This window comes from Rhinopithecus roxellana, chromosome 12 (genome assembly GCF_007565055.1).
Source record: "Rhinopithecus roxellana isolate Shanxi Qingling chromosome 12, ASM756505v1, whole genome shotgun sequence".
NCBI lineage: Eukaryota > Metazoa > Chordata > Mammalia > Primates > Cercopithecidae > Rhinopithecus > Rhinopithecus roxellana.
The window spans coordinates 109,943,359-109,960,339 of record NC_044560.1 but is presented as its reverse complement, the minus strand read 5'-3'; the positions used below and the strand labels follow the sequence as shown (position 1 = coordinate 109,960,339).

The following is a 16,981-nucleotide window of genomic DNA, read 5'->3' as shown; positions in this document are numbered from 1 at the left end:
ATTAGCTTCTTGCCTTTATTAGAAGATTGGGAGTCTTCCTCTCTTCCGAAGAGCAAGCGGTAGGTTGCCATGGAAACGCGTTGAGACGGGGTTTCTGAGAAAACGCGCGGAAGTAAGGGGCGGAGTTGAGGCGGGAGAAGTGGTAATGTGACCTCTGATTGGCGGAGCGATGCCTCACGGTGTATTCCGATTGGTTTCACACTGACACATGCGCAGTAGAACCAGAAGGCCTTCCAAAGAGGCTAGAACGGAGGGGAGGGGGATGAGCAATGACGGAATATTCCGCATTCCGTCTGGAATCAGAGGGCGGGCCTGCCGCGGAGGCCTCTGGGAAACGGAGTTCCCAGGTAGGCGAAGCCCAGGGGCTGTCGGGAAGTCCGCGGCGCCTGCGCGGACGCCACAGACTGAGGATGCGCGCGCAGCGCTCTCCGCCCAGCGGAAGTTTTCGCGGGGCAACCGAGAAGGTGAGTCCCGGTAACTGCGGAGGATCCGAGGGTCAGGCTGCAGAAGCCTAGAATCCCAACCCCGTCCCTAAGTAAAGAGGTGAGGGGAAGCGAGGCGGAATGGCCGTACGTCCCCCGACCCCCTAGCCGCAGCTCGGCTGGGGTGTCCGTGACGTCAGCACGGCCCTTTGTGGGAGGCAGGCGCCCCTGCGGTCGGGGTTCGGAATGAGAGCGGCTCCCGGTAGCGTGGTTTACTGGCTTCCTCTTCAGCTTCCGAAGCCACCTTTGGCTCCGTGTTGGGCATGGCTAAGGCGGAGATGGGCGGAAGTTGTGGGAAGTTTGACAGCTCCTCCGCTGTCAAACTTGGCATCTGTCATGGTTTCTATGGAGGATGCGGCCGAAGGGAGTCTCTGTCGCCTAGGCAATCGCCCACCTGCGCTGGGGTAGGGTCTGACCTTTGACCTTTTTGCTGTGTTGTCTCCTGAAGTTTCTAGGAGGAACACTATACTATGCTATTTAGTTGACACATAGCAGCTGTTCACTAAACATTTGTTGAGTAAGTCAAATAAATTAAGATAAAGACTGGCCTGAGGGTTGGAGTCTTGGGGTTTCAAGTCCTGACCTGGCCATTGCATAGGTGACTTCAGCACATCCACTTTTACTGAGTGTTTACTATATGGAAGGCTCCGTGCAACCGATGTTACACTACTATAACCGGGGCTTGAACGGTGCTAGTCTAATAGGCACTGCTCAAGCCCACGTTATTATAGCAGTGTCTAAAACAAAAATCCTGCCCAGCTAATTCACATTTTCAGGGTGGTTGGGGATGCCAGACACTAAAAAAGAAATGTTAAAGAATATTTACAGGTCTGCAATCCTTTGTCTATAACTTTAAAATCCAAAACGTTGTAAAAACTGAAAGATCTTTTTCTTTGTTTTGCAACTTACCTGGTAGCCCAATCTCACCTGGCTTTGAACTTGTTTGCTGGCAATACCCACTCTGAACTGATGTGTGACTATTTAGAATTTTTAAAGATTTTGTTGTGCAAATCATATACTTGCTTATGGAGAGTTGCCCCTGGATCTCGCCGGTGTTGTAATATAGGTTCTAAAATCCAAAAAATTTGACTGGGCATGGTGGCTCCTGCCTGTAATCGCAGCACTTTAGGAGACCAAGGCGGGCGGATCACCTGGGGTCAGGAGTTCGAGACCAGCCTGGCCAACATGGTGAAACCCCCGTCTCTACTAAAAATTAAAAAATTAGCCAGGCATGGTGACATGCACCTGTAATCCCAGCTACTCAGGAGACTGAGGCAGGGAGAATTGCTTGAATCCAGGAAGCGGAGGTTGCAAGTGAGCTGAGATTGTGCCACTGCACTGCAACCTCGGTGACATAGCAAAACTCTGTCCCAAAGGGAAAAAAATAATATATATTTTTTGCCCACCATCATGTAATACATGGCAGAAGCAAGATCCAAACCCAGGCAGATTATGTCCCAAGTTTATCCTCTTAACCCCTATACAGATCTGTTTCTAAGTGGCAGGTCTTTTTTAAAGACCATCCAGCTAGATAATTCTGGCCGTGAGCTTTGAGTCTCTGGCTAGATGTCTAGACTTGCCTGAAAGATGAATGTGTGTGACATAGCTGGGGACCCCCCCTGCCTTCTTGGCACGTTTTCTTCTGCAAAGGAGACAATGATTTATTCACTCAGCAAACAGACCCAGCATTTGCTCTGTGACAGGCCTGGGTGAGGCTCTGGACATACTATGGCAAACCAGACAGGGAAAAGTCCCTGCCATTATGAAGCTTACATTCTAGTAACTCAGAGTATGTCAGGTGGTGACGAGCACTGTGAAGAAAAATAAAGCAAGGTAAGGAGGATAAAACATGCTATTAGTAAAATTGTGTCCAGGGCCAGGCACAGTGGCTCGAGCCTGTAATCCCAGGACTTTGGGAGGCCGAGGCAGGGGGATCACCTGAGGTCAGGAGTTCAAGGCCAGCCTGGCCAACATGGTGAAACGCCATCTCTACTAAAAATACAAAATTAGCCAGGCGTGGTGGCACCTGTAATCCCAGCTACATGGGAGGCTGAGGCAGGAGAATCACTTGAACCCAGGAGGCAGAGGTTGCAGTAAGCCAGGATCGCACCATTGCACTCCAGCCTGGGCCAAAAGAGCGAAACTCCATCTCAAAAAAAAGAAAAGAAAAAACACAGTAAAATCGTGTCCAAGAAGATCTCTGAGAAGGTGACATTTGAACAGAGAGCTAAAGAAGGTGATGAGGAAGTGACGTGTGTGCACTCTTGCGCGGACAGTGTTCCAGGCAGATGGGAGAGCAGGTGCAAAGGTCTTGGGGAAGAAATGTTCTTGTCACAATCGGGGAGAAACACCGAAGTCAGTGTGGCTGACTTGGCATGAGCAAGGGGAGATGGTGGGAGAGGCCAGAGAGGGAGCAGGGAAGTGGCAGATCACACAGGGGCTCCTGGGCCATGGTAGGAATTTTGGCATTGATTCTGTCTGAAATGAAATCCACCATATGGTTTTGAGTAGAGGAGGGACAGGGACTGACTTACATTTTTTTAAATGTGTTTGTTTATGAGACTGAGTCTCACTCTGTCGCCCAGGCTGGAGTGCAGCAGTGCGACCTTGGCTCACTGCAACCTCTGCCTCCCGGGTTCAGGCGACTCTCATGCCTCAGCCTCCCAAGTAACTGGGATTACAGGCACCTGTCACCACACCTGGCTGATGTGTGTGTGTATGTGTTTTTAGTAGAGACGGGGTTTCACCGTGGTGTCCAGGCTGGTCTGGAACTCCTGACCTCACGTGATCTGCCCACCTTGGCCTCCCAAAGTGCTATGATTACATGCGTGAGCCACCGTGTCCGACCCACCATATGGGCCAGGGCAGGAACAGGGGCAAAATCTAAATCTGATTTAGATTTTAAGTGGACCCCTCTAGCTACTGGGTTGAAAATCGATGTAGGGACAAGTGTAGAAGCCGGAAGTCTAGTTAGGAGGCTGCTATAGTAGCACAAGGGAAAGATGGTGGCCTAGACCAGGCTGGTGACGGTGTCAGAACCGGGGATGGCACATGGTTAAAAGACTCTCTTACCCTGATTCTACACCTAGCATCAGCTTCCAGATTTAAATCTACAAGAATGTTCTGACCTGCTGCCCCAAGATCCCAGTCCGGTTTTGCATTTTCATTGTATAAACTGGCACCAGGTTAAGAACATGGGCTTTTAAGTTCTGGATTCCAGCTGCGTCCCCACTGTTTTCTAGGTGACTGGAGTCAGGTCTGGGGGAAGGAGAATTGTCACCCTTTGAGCATCATTTTGCAGGTTTCAAAGATGGGATGATCATCCCTACCTCATAGAATGGAGGGGAAGAGTAAACAAAATCATGTGTCTGGCTTGCCACTGAAGAGCTACGTGGCCCTGGGCAAGTCATTTTCTCCCTGAGCCTCTGCTTCTCATCTCCGCAAAGGGGAAATCATTCTTACCTTGAAAAGGGTGATTGGGAAGGTTCTGTAGATAATACCTCCCAAGAACTTAGCACAGTGATCTGCACATACTGAACTGTCATGAAATGAGAACCGTCTTAAGTGAGTGACTTAACCTCTCTGTGCAGCAGGGGACTCCCTGTTCTGGTTACTGTGTCTAGAGAACAAATTATCCCACATTTCACTGGTGTAGAACCGCCATTTCTTGTGCCCATGGAACCTGTGGGCCAGGAATTCAGAGTGAGCACAGCAGAGTGGCCTGTTTCTGCTCCCCAATGCCTGTGCCTTAGCAGGAAGATTTGAAGGCTGGGATTTAAGTGGTCTGAGGACTTGCCCACTCACCCAGCAGCTGATGCTGGCTGTTGGCCGGGGGCCTCAGTTCCTCTCCACCTGAGCCTCTCCAAGTGGTTTCTCTGCCTGGGCTACTTTAGGCTGCCTCATGCCATGGAAACTGGCTTCCGTGGGTGAGCATCCTGAGTGAGCCAGCCAGGTGCAAGTTGTTTTTTATGACCCAGACTTGGAAGTCTCATGGCCTTACTGCTGCCAGTCCTCTGTTGATAGGAGCAGTCACAGCTCTGCCCAGATCCAAAGGGGGAGGAACAGAGACCCTGACTCCTGGGAAGAGGGGTTACAAGGTTCCAAAGAGCACACAAGACCAGAAATATTGCTGTGACCTGCTTTGGAAAATACGAGTGCCACTCTCCTAAGAAGTGATAATTCTGGAACCGGCGTCCTGGGCTGTTGTATAGACTAAATACCGTAATGCATAGAAAGCTCTCTGCCTGGAGGACTCCTTCCCAGATATTGACAACTCGCTCCCTGGTTTCCTTTGGGTCTCAGCTCAGATGCCTCCCTCTGGGTGAGTCCCTCCTTGGCTACCCTGTGTGAGTAGTGACCCATCAACCTCTGTGGCATCCTGTTTTCTTCTGTGGTACTTTGTTGTCCTCCATAGCACTTTCTCCATCTGACCTGTTCAGCGGTTCCTTGCTCATTTGTTTGTTAGCTTCTCTTCCCCTACCAGAACTTGAGCATCCTGAAGGCAGGGGCTGTGTTGTTTCCTTTGCTGCTATTTCCCCAGTGACTGGCATAAACAGGAAACTCGGTGAATAATTATCGAGTGAATGAATGAGTGAATAAACGAACGAATGGATTTGGCACATGCTGGTGACATGGCACCAGTGCTCAGTAAACATTAGCTATTATCTTCCCTTTCTATGTGAAAGCATGAGTCAGCCACTCCACTTTTGTTCACTTACAGGTCGCTGTCAAAATGGAGTTTCCAGCCCAGTAAATCCAAGGGCCAGACCGTGACCTCATAAAGGTATTATCCCTTGGGCATAGCCTCTCAAGGCCTTTTTCCTTTTTCCCACCAGCAGCTGGCTCCTGCTTGTCTCCTCTGGGTTGCTGCTGCCCAGCTTTACTCCCAGAAGGAAAGTTGTGGTGGGTATGGCAGGGCTCGCCTGCTTAGGCACTTGCTGCGTCCTGGAGGCATCCTTCCCGGAGGGCAGCCAGCATCTGGGGAAATTCTACGTAACATGAAGCCATTTAAAACCATCACAGATTTCTGCCAGGTGTGGAGGCTCACGCCTATAATTCCAGCACTTTGAGAGGCTGAGGCAGGTGGATCACTTGAGGTCAGGAGTTCCAGACCATCCCGGTCAACATGGTGAAACCCCATCTGTACTAAAAATATAAAAATTAGCTGGGTGTGGTGGCACATACCTGTATATAAAAATTAGCTAGGTGTGGTGGCGCGTACCTGTATATAAAAATTAGCCGGGTGTGGTGGCACTTACCTGTAGTCCCAGCTACTCAGGATGCTAAGGCAGGAGAATCGCTTGAACCTGGGAGGCAGAGGTTGTAGTGAGCCGAGACCACGTCGCTACAGTCCAGCCTGGGCGACAACAGCAAAACTCCATCTCAAAAAAGAAAAAAAAATCAGCTGGGTGTGGTAGGGCACACCTGTAGTCCCAGCCACACAGGACACTGACAGGAAAATCTCTTGAACCTGGGAGACAGAGGTTGTAGTGAGCCAAGATCGTGCCACTGCACTCCAGCCTGGGTAATAGAGTGAAACTCTGTCTCAAAATAAATAAATAAATAAAACAAACTATCACAGATTTCTAAAGAAACCCTTTGTTCACATAAGAAATCTAGGCATAGTGGCCCACACCTGTAATCCTAGCACTTTGGGAAGCCAAGGCAGAAAGATTGAGCTCAGGAGTTTGAGACCAGGGCAACATAGCAAGACACCATCTCGACAAAAAGTAAAAAAAAAAAAAAAAAGAGGCCATGTGCAGTGACTCAACCCTGTAATCCTAGCACTTTGGGAGGCCGAGACAGGCAGATCATGAGGTCAGGAGATCAAGACCATCCTGGCTAACACGGTGAAACACCGTCTCTACTAAAAAATACAAAAAAAAAAAAAACTAGCCGGGCAAGGTGGCGGGCGCCTGTAGTCCCAGCTACTCGGGAGGCTGAGGCAGGAGAATGGCGTAAACCCGGGAGGCAGAGCTTGCAGGGAGCTGAGATCCGGCCACTGCACTCCAGCCTGGGCAACAGAGCGAGACTCCGTCTCAAAAAAAAAAAAAAGCCATTCATGGTGGCACATGCCTGCAGTCCCAGATACTTGGGAGGCTGAGGTGAGAGGATGGCTTGAGCCCAAGAACTCAAGGCTGCAGTGAGCCACGATCACGCCATTGCACTCCAGCCTGAGTGACAGGGTGGGACCCCGTTACTAGGAAATAGAAAAGAAGTATAGTAGAGTCTGGCTGGCGAGGCTTCAGTAACAAGCGACTTCTAAATCTTAGTGGTTTCACACAATCACACATTACTTCTCGCTAATACAACTCTCCAGGCACCAGCCTCTATGCAGTTTAATGTATATATATATATAATATGTTATATATAATATGTTATTTAATATATGTATATAAATATGTATATAATATATATTTGCACTCCAAATATTGACACAGCCTGTCACTCAGGGTGGAGTGCAATGGCGCAATCATGGCTCACTGCAGCCTTGAGCTCTTGGGCACAAGCCATCCTCTCACCTCAGCCTCCCAAGTATCTGGGACTACAGGTATGTGCCACCATAACTGGCTATTTTTTCTTTTTTTTAAAGTATATATATATAAAAATATGTGTGTGTGTACATATCTATCTATCTATCTATCTATATATATATATTTATTTATTTATTTTTTTTTTTTTGAGACAGAGTCTCGCTCTGTTGCCCAGGCTAGAGTGCAGTGGCGCAATCTCGGCTCACTGCAAGCTCCGCTTCCTGGGTTCACGCCATTCTCCTGCCTCAGCCTCCCGAGTAGCTGGGACTACAGGCACCCGCCACCACGCCTGGTTAATTTTTTGTATATTTTAGTAGAGACGGGGGTTTCACCATGTTACCCAGGATGATCTCAAGCTCCTGACCTTGTGATCCACCCACCTGGGCCTCCTAAAGTGCTGGGATTACAGGCGTAAGCCACTGCACCTGGCCAAAAAATATATATATCTTTAATTAGCCAGGCATGGTGGCTCATGCCTGTAATCCCAGCTGTTCGGGACACTGAGGCAGGAGAATCGCTTGAACCCGAGAGGCGGAGCTTGCAGTAAGCCGAGATTGCACAACTGCTCTCCAGCCTGGGTGGCAGAGAGAGACTCCATCTCAAAAAAAAAAATTTTTTTTTTAATTTTTAATTTACCGGGGTACATAGTAGGTATATATATTTATTGGGTACATCTAGGCAATTTGGTCTTGTGACGCCAGTGTCAAACACCCAGGTGTGCCTGGGGGAGAGGGAAGAGGCAGTAAGACCTCTACCTTAACAAAAATGCTCACTGGTATTTATGCCTTTGAGAAGTCAGAGATGTTCTTTTACATATTATTAGCAGGACAACAAATCAGTAAGTTAGACAACCAGTCAGAATGACTGGCTTTCTAGAGGGTAAAAGATACTTGACCGACAGCCTTTGCAGTCCAGATGTCTTACACGACTCCTTTGTTTGAAAAAACAGAAGGGCAGATTCATGCCACAGAGTGGTTCTGCTTTTCTGCAGCCTGAGGAAGAGGAATCCAGGACCCCTTCTCTCCCCATGCGACTGAGATTTATTTCACCAGCTGATGGAATGGCCTATGGTTTTTAAGGACAAGCTCTAGAATTTCAGAAGTTCATACCTACAGGAAATAGACAGGCCTGAGAAACTCAGAACTTCCTATCGGGGAAGAAGAGAAATATTAATGACTGGAATATAGTAACTTGGGTACAAGGCATGATATGGTCACAGCAAGCACTTACATAAAAGGCTTTCTGTGGGCTAGGCCCTGTTCTCAGCACCTCTTATAAATGTATTCATTTAGACCTCATCAACCATTCTATCAGATAGGTGCTGGGAGATGCCCTGTTTTACAATGGGGTGGACTGTGGCACAGAGAGGTTAAGTAGCTTGCCCAGCATGTAGCAGATCTGGGATTGAAATCTGGCAGCCTGGGGCCAAACCTGTGATTTTAAGGACCCCACTGTTTGCATTTGCAACAGAAGCCAGCCTTTACAGTGAATGAAGGAAAATGGTTTGATCAGAATGGTCTCTTGCAACCACGATGGTAGCTCAATGCTTGTAATCCCAGCACTTTGGGAGGCTGAGGCAGGAGGGTTGCTGGAGGCCAGGAGTTCCAGACCAGCCTGGGCAACATAGTGAGACACTGTCTCTATACAAAAAAATTTAAAAATTAGTCAGTTGTGGCTGGGCGCGATGGCCCACACCTGTAATCCCAGCACTTTGGGAGGCCGAGACGGGCAGATCACAAGGTCAGGAGATCGAGACCATCCTGGCTAACATGGTGAAACGCTGTCTGTACTAAAAATACAAAAAATTAGCTGGGCCTGGTGGTGGGTGCCTGTAGTCCCAGCTACTTAGGAGACTGAGGCAGGAGAATGGCGTGAACCTGGGAGGCAGAGCTTGCAGTAAGCTGAGATCACCCCACTGCAGTCCAGCCTGGGCAACAGAGCGAGACTCTGTATCAAAAAAAAAAAACAACAACAAAAAAAAATTAGTCAATTGTGGTGGCACACACCTATAGTTCCAGCTACCTGGGAAGATTGCATGAGCCCAGGAATTTGAGGCTGCAGTGAGCCATGATTATGCTGCTGCACTCATACTTGGTGACAGAGTGAGACCCCATCTCTAAAAAAATTTAGAAAAGAATATTCTGTTTCAAAGTGAAATTAAATCACAAGCACATGTTTATATTAACTTCTATTTCGATAGTTTCCGGGGTTTTTTTTGTTTGTTTTTTTTTGTTTTTTGTTTTTTTGAGGTGGAGTTTCACTCTTGTTGCCCAGGCTGGAGTGCAATGGCACGATCTCGGCTCACCACAACCTCCGCCTCCCAGGTTCAGGCGATTCTCCTGCCTCAGCCTCCCAAGTAGCTGGGATTACAAGCATGCACCACCACGCCTGTCTAATTTTGTATTTTTAATAGAGATGGGGTTTCTCCCTGTTGGTCAGGTTGGTCTTGAACTCCTGACCTCAGATGATCTGCCTGCATTGGCCTCCCAAAGTCCTGGGATTACAGGTGTGAGCCACCGCACCCAGCCTGTTGCTGCTATGTGTTAGTGCTCATTACAAACAGCACTGCCATAATGAAGGGCAACACAAACTGCCTGTAGTACTTCATCCTTGTTAATTTCCCTTCTTCACTTAACTGGCTTAAAACTCTTCTATATCCTCATTTGTCATAGGCTCAGTTTGTAATTTGGACTTTTAAAAAGTATCAGGAATTAGCTCAGATGCAAAGCATAGAGAGTAATTTAGTGAACTCTCATCATTCTACTAAATTAGTCAGGATAGAGTAGGTTGTGCTGCTATGACAAATAAACCCTGAAATCTTGTTGGCTCAATACAGCAGAAGTGTATTTGTTGATCATGAGGTTCCAGTGTGGACCCGGCAGCCCTCCTTCATCTTGTTGCTATGTCGGTTGGGAGCCAGGGTCATCCCTGCAGGTGGAGAGGGAAGCAGAGGAGGTATTCTGACTCCTAACTACCTCGGCCATGAGATGACTCTACTCACACCCCATTGGCCAGAATTAGTCATGTGGCCTCTGCCTCACTGCCAGGGAGCCTGGGAAGTATAGGGGAGCATATCGATATTTGGGGAACATTGACTGTCACTCCCGTTCCCATTGCATGTTTTAAAAAGTGAACATCACAAACATAGTTGAAGACCCTGGCTATGCCTCCTGCACACTCACCCTGTGATTAAGAGCAGTTCTCCAACAATACTTCCACTGACTTTCAGCTGGCCTGTTTGACTTTGCGTTTGTTCATACTGTTTTGTAGCATGATCTCCTTCTGTCCAGACTGTGGCAAAAGTATCCAAGCGGCATTCAAGTTCTGCCCCTACTGTGGAAATTCTCTGCCCATAGAGGAGCATGTGGGGTCCGAAACCTCTGTCAGTCCGCATGTGTCATCCTTCCAAGGTAAGAACCAGAGCTTTGAGCCCATTTCTGCAGTGGGGATGAGGTGCATGCACGTGTGTGTGTGTCTGGGGAGGTGGGGAGGGAGGATGCCTTTGCAGCCTGTCTGACCTTGTCCTGATCCTGGAGAAGCCCAGGCCTCCGGACTGGACCCCTCTGGCTACCCTCAGTCCCTTGGCCTCTTATTGGCCTCATGGCTTTGGACACTCTTTCCATGTTAACAATTCCTTCATTTCTATCTCCAGCCAGCCTGGACTCCCCTGCTTGGAGGAGATATATGTGTAGCCTGCCTGCTTGGCACCTGCAGGTTGAGTATCCCTTATCCGAAATGTTGGGGACCGGAAGTGTTCTCATTTTGGATTTTTTCAGATTTTGGAATATTTGCATTGTATTTACTGGTTGAGCATCCTGATTCAAAAATCTGAAATCTGGCTGGGCACAGTGGCTCAAAACTAGCCGGGCGAGGTGGCAGGCGCCTGTAGTCCCAGCTACCCGGGAGGCTGAGGCAGGAGAATGGCGTAAACCCGGGAGGCGGAGCTTGCAGTGAGCTGGGATCCTGCCACTGCACTCCAGCCTGGGCAACAGAGCGAGACTCTGTCTCAAAAAAAAAATACAAAAATTAGCTGGCATAGTAACACACACCTGTAATTCCACCTACTTGGGAGTCTGAGGCAGGAGAATCACTTGAACCCAGGAGGCGGAGGTCGCAGTGAGCCAAGATTGCACCACTGCACTGCAGCCTGGGCAACAGAGTGAGACTCGATTAAAAAAAAAAAAAAAAAAAAACTGAATTCCACAGTAGCCCAGTGAAATTTCCTTTGAGCATCCTGTTGGCACTCAAAGTTTCAGATTTTGGAGCATTTTGCATTTCAGATTTCTGGATTTGGGATGCTTAACCTGTGTTGGATGTCCTGATCACATCTCAGTCTGAACTTGCCTTCACCTGAGCTCCTGGTGTTCGTGCCGCCTGCCCTGCCATAGACTTCCCCTCTGCCGTGAATAGCACTCCATCCAGTTTCTCAGGCCGGACCCTGGGGGTCATCCATTTGTTCTCTTTGTCTCCCACCCCATGACCCACCCAAATCTTGTTGGCTCCCTCTTTACAATCAGTGCAGTATCAACCCACTTCCTTCCCCGCACCTCCCACACCCCTTGCCCTCACCTCTCTTGTGCAGAAGAAGCCTTTTTGCCCTCGGCTCCCCTCTCTTGTCCCTGTAGTCGTCTTCATGCAGCTGCCAGAGGGAACCTATGAATACAGAGTCAGAGCCCGTCATTCCTCTGCTCATACTTTCCCACGTGAGGCGATGGGACCAGATCCCCATTTCCCCTCAGACCCCACCTCCCAACCCTCCTGCTGTTGACTGCGCCGTTCTAGCTGCACCGGCCTCCCGGCTGCCCCTCCACACCTCAGCATGCCTGGGCTTCAGCCTGTGCGCTTCCCGCTCCCTCCTGAATGCCTCTTCCCTTATGGGCCTGCATGCCCCACTCTTTCTCTCACTGCCTTCGGGTTTTGTTTTTTGTTGTTTTTATTTTTGTTTTTGTTTTTGAGACTGAGTCTTGCTCTGTCACCCAGGCTGGGGTGCAGTGGCACAATCTCAGCTCACTGCAACCTCCGCCTCCTGGGTTCAAGTGATTCTTGTGCCTCAGCCTCCCAGGTAGCTGGGATCACAGGTATGTACCACCATGCCCGGCTCATTTTTGTATTTTCAGTAGAGATGGGGTTTCACCATGTTGGCCAGGCTGGTCTTGAACTCCTGGCCTGAAGTGATCCACCAGCCTCGGCCTCACAAAGTGTTGGGATTACATGAGCCACTGCGCCCATCCATGCCTTCAGGTATTTATTCAGTTGTCACTTTCTCAGAGACACTTTCCCTGCCACTACTAATTAAAGTTGCATCTTTCCTCTATGCAATGATCCTGTCCCCCTTCCTTGCTGTGTATTTGTTTTTGGTACTTGTCTCAATCCTATTAAATACAGTATTTTACTTATATTGCTTCTTCTGTAAGCTCCATAAGGACAGAAACTTTTTGTGTTTCTGTAACCTGTGTTGATGGTGGTTTTGTAGCCTGCTGTTAGCACAGCACCTGGGTCTGTGCCTGGCATGGTATCAGGTGCTGAGAAATCTTAGTGACTGGTTGAATGAATTAAATATCAGTAGTCAGTCTTGCTCACTGGAAGGCCCAAGCCCAGATACAGTATTGGTAAATTAAAGAGGGTTTATCCATCGGACAGTTGTGCAGAAGGCAGTCAGCATACGTGGCGGGGAGTTGAGTGACATTCGTTTTATCATTTGGGAGTGTATTTAGCTGCAAATAACAGAAAATGCTGTGACAAGGGTTTAAACAAATGATTGGGTTTATTTTTCTTTTCTTTCACTGGCAAGTATGTAGAGCAATATTTTTCTTACTGAAAAAAGGAGACAGTGAGTGTTGGGATGGTGTCCCTATGATGCCCTAAGGGACCCAGGCTCTTCTCTCTTTCCACTGAGCCATCCTTAGCATATGGCTTTTGTTCCCATGCTTACTGCCTTGAGGTCTCAGGTTGACTTCTTCATCTACACAGTTCCAGGCAAATGTGAACAGCGTTGGCCTTGGCCCAACTTGAGAGTCAGAGTGTTTTTTTTGTTGTGTTGTGTTCTGTTTTGTTTGAGACGGAGTCTTGCTCTGTCGCATAGGTTGGAGTGCAGTAGCACGATCTCGGCTCACTGCAAGCTCCACCTCCCGGGTTCTCGCCGTTCTGCTGCTTCAGCCTCCTGAGTAGCTGGGACTACAGGCATCCGCCACCACGCCCGGCTAATTTTTTGTATTTTTAGTAGAGACGGGGTTTTACTGTGTTAGTCAGGATGGTCTCGATCTCTTGACCTCGTGATCCACCCGCCTCGGCCTCCCAAACTGCTGGGATTACAGGCGTGACCCAGTGCGCCCAGCCTTCGTTTTTTTAAGACAGAGTCTTCCTCTGTCACCCAGGCTGGAGTACAGTGGCACAATCTCGGCTCACTGCAACCTCCACCTCCCAGGTTCAAGCGATTCTCCTGCCTCAGCCTCCCTAGTAGCTGGTATTACAGCCGTGCAACACCACACCTGGCTAATTTTTGTATTTTTAGTAGAAACTGGGTTTCACAATGTTGGCCAGGCTGGTCTTGAACCCCTGACCTCAGGTGATCCACCCATCTGGCCTCCCAAAGTGTTGGGATTACAGGCATGAGCTACCGTGCCCGGCCACAGTCAGTTCTTAACCCAACCTCTGCCTTTCCTAATGCTAACCTAGAGCCCAGTTCGTTATTCACTCCCTCAGTCATCAGATGGCAAATATGTATGAGTAACCGGCCATGTGCTGAGGTGCTGTATTTGTCCTGAGGATTATGGTAAGAAACGAGACAGCCATGGTTTCTGTTCTCTCATAGTTTTTACAGCTCAGTAAGGTGACAGACATTGAGTAAATGATTTTTTTTTTTTTTTTTTTTTTTTTTTGAGACGGAGTCTCGCTCTGTCACCCAGGCTGGAGTGCTGTGGCTGGATCTCAGCTCACTGCAAGCTCCGCCTCCCGGGTTCACGCCATTCTCCTGCCTCAGCCTCCCTACAGGCGCTGCCACCTCACCCGGCTAATTTTTTGTAGTTTTTAGTAGAGACGGGGTTTCACCGCGTTCGCCAGGATGGTCTCGATCTCCTGACCTCGTGATCCACCCGTCTCGGCCTCCCAAAGTACTGGGATTACAGGCTTGAGCCACCACGCCCGGCCGTAAATGATTATCAGTAGGTTGCATGATAACAGAGGGGAACTGAATGGACCCTGGAACACGTATAAGGGAACATGTTTTTCGGGGCATCAGGGAAAACCTCCCTAAGTGGGTAAAGTTCGAATTGAGCTAAGGATGAAAAAGAATGGGCCGGGCACAGTGGCTCACAACTGTAATCCCAGCACTTTGTGAGGCTGAGGCAGCCTGATCACCTGAGGTCGGGAGTTTGAGACCAGCCTCACCAACATGGAGAAACCCCGTCTCTACTAAAAATAGAAAATTAGCCGGGCGAGGTGGCACATGCCTGTAATCCCAGCTACTCATTCGGGAGGCTGAGGCAGGAGAATCACTTGAACCCGGGAGGGAGAAGTTGCGGTGAGCCGAGATTGTGCCATTGCACTCCAGCCTGGGCAACAAGAGCAAAACGCCATCTCAAAAAAAAAAAAAAAAAAAAAAGAATGAGCAAGGTAGGAGTTGGCACATGTGTTCTAGGCACTGGGACGTGATATGGGGAGCAGATGTGAGGTGAAGGAAGCCAGGCACACTGGAGGAGTAAGGAACATTTCCGCCTGGGGGAAGACAGGCAGGGCCACGGGAAGGAGTTTGGTTTTAACCGTTGGTGATGTGGAGAGCTGTGGAAGAGCTTCTGCCAAGTAGGCAACACGATAGGCTTTGCATTTTGAAAAGACTTCTTTGGCTTCTCTGTGTGGAAAATGAATTTGAGGCATGGAAACCAGTTAGGAGGCCATTCCAGTAGCCCAGGGACCAACCGTGCTGGCTGAGTTAGTCAGTGTCAACTAACAAGAAAGGACATGTTCTTAACCTCCTCTTAAATTGGGGGCTCCTCAGTGGGTGAACTACAGCAAAAGTAATTGTTCCACTGAGAAAATTGGTGGAGATATTTGTCAGCCTTGGTGGTGGGTAAAAAAAGGAGGAATGTCTTCTTTGATAATTCCTTTTTTTTTTTTTTTTTTTTTTTTGAGACAGTCTTGCTCTGTCACCCAGGCTGGAGTGCAGTGGTGTAATCTTGGCTCACTGCAACCTCCACCTCCCATGTTCAAGTGATTCTCCTGCCTCAGCTTCTCAAGTAGCTGAGTTTACAGGCACCTGCCACCACACCCAGCTAATTTTTATATTTTTAGTAGAGACAGGGTTTCACCGTGTTGGACAGGCTGGCCTCAAACTCCTGACCTCAGGCGATCCACCTGCCCCAGCCTCCCAAAGTGCTGGGATTACAGGCATGAGCCACCACGCCCAGCCTTCTTTGAGAATTCCTAATCAAGAATTTACATTCTCACCAGTTTGGGGCCAGAATTCACACTGATCTGTGTGGTCCCCCAAAATGCAAGCTGAACATTTAACTTAAAGTGGTGAGATGTGGGTACCACTCCCTGCCTGATATAAACAAATCTTCTCTTGGAAAACATCCTTTAAAGACAAACTTCAGGGAATTACCACAGGTCAATGTCCAAGGAACATAAGCACCAGTCTCTGTTAATTTACAAAGACACCAGGAAATAAGCTAGCCTGAGAGTCAGCAGAAACAACAAACTACAGAATCAGACCTGCCAAGACCACAGACTTTAGAATTAATAGATGAGAATGTTTACAAAGCATGCTTAATACATTTAAATAAATAAAATAACAAATTGAAAGTATAGTGAAGGAATAGGTTAAAGTTGCACAGGCAAATAAGAGAAGGAACCAAATAACTCTAATGATTATATGTGCATATATGTATATGTGTGTGTCTATATATGTATATATGTGTATATATATACACAATCATTTTGTGTGTATATATGTGTATATGTATGTATGTGTGTGTGTCTGTATACAAAATCGTTGTAATCAGAACCTCAGTGGGTGGTTTAAACAGCAGACTAGACATAGCTGAAGGGAGAATTAGTTAACTGGAAGATAAATTTTAAGAAATTACATGGAAGAGGCTGGGCATGGTGGCTCATGCCTGTAATCCCAATACTTTGGAAGACTGAGGCTGGTGGATTACTTGAGGTCAGGAGTTCAAGACCAGTCTGGTCAACATGGTGAAACCCTGTCTCTATTAAAACTGTAAAAATTAGCTGAGCATGTTGATGCATGCCTGTAATCCCAGCTACTTGGGAGGCTGAGGCAGGAGAATTGATTGAACCCAGGAGGCATAGGTTGCAATGAGCCAAGATTGTACCACTGCACTCCAGCCTGGGCAACAGAGTGAGACACCATCTCAAATATATGTGCATATACAGAAATTATGTGGAAAGGACACAGAGTGGCAAAGTACTGGAAGATACGAGAGAGGCTAAGACCTAAGAAGGAGAGAACAACTAAAAGGAACAGTTTACTTAGATATTTATGTGATAGAAGAAACAAGAATTGGTATTGAGGGCCAAAGAGAAGAGCATAGCTGAATATAACCTCAGGGCTCCCAATCCAGTGGAGCCTGCAAAGGGGCCTTTGTAACTCCAGTCTGCATTTTGTCTGCCTTTCTTTAGGCTCAAAGAGAGGGCTGAACTCCAGTTTTGAAACCTCTCCTAAGAAAGTGAAATGGTCCAGCACCGTCACCTCTCCCCGATTATCCCTCTTCTCAGATGGTGACAGTTCTGAGTCTGAAGATACTCTGAGTTCCTCTGAGAGATCCAAAGGTAAGAGTTAAGGTCCATCTGGCCTGACTCTAAGTGGAGCAAAGTTGGGTTGTCTAATGATCTTTGGGACAAAACTGCCACAGTCCTGGCTCAAACATCATCCATGCCTGCCTGTTCTCTGACTCCAGCTTCCCATCTCCCCCTCCAGTCTGCCTCTGAATGGCCCCAGATGGGTCT

The 16,981-nt window shown here is 48.1% G+C and overlaps 1 protein-coding gene across 11 annotated transcripts in view; it reads left to right on the top strand.

The window, feature by feature from the left end:
* The first annotated feature begins 244 nt into the window (after positions 1-244).
* VRK3 (VRK serine/threonine kinase 3) overlaps positions 245-16,981 on the top strand; it is a 52,870-nt gene continuing 36,133 nt past the window's right edge. For 7 of the 11 annotated variants that reach the window (XM_030941893.1, XM_030941891.1, XM_030941895.1 and 4 more), the window contains exons 1-4: positions 431-543; positions 5,203-5,265; positions 10,286-10,425; positions 16,655-16,804. In XM_030941893.1, the coding sequence (XP_030797753.1) occupies positions 10,287-10,425; positions 16,655-16,804 (289 nt within the window). In that variant the 5' untranslated portion in view covers positions 431-543; positions 5,203-5,265; position 10,286. Of the gene's footprint in view, positions 544-5,202; positions 5,266-10,285; positions 10,426-16,654; positions 16,805-16,981 lie in introns of all 11 variants that reach the window. The other 4 variants (XM_010369529.2, XM_030941889.1, XM_010369528.2 and 1 more) reach the window with 3 other exon arrangements.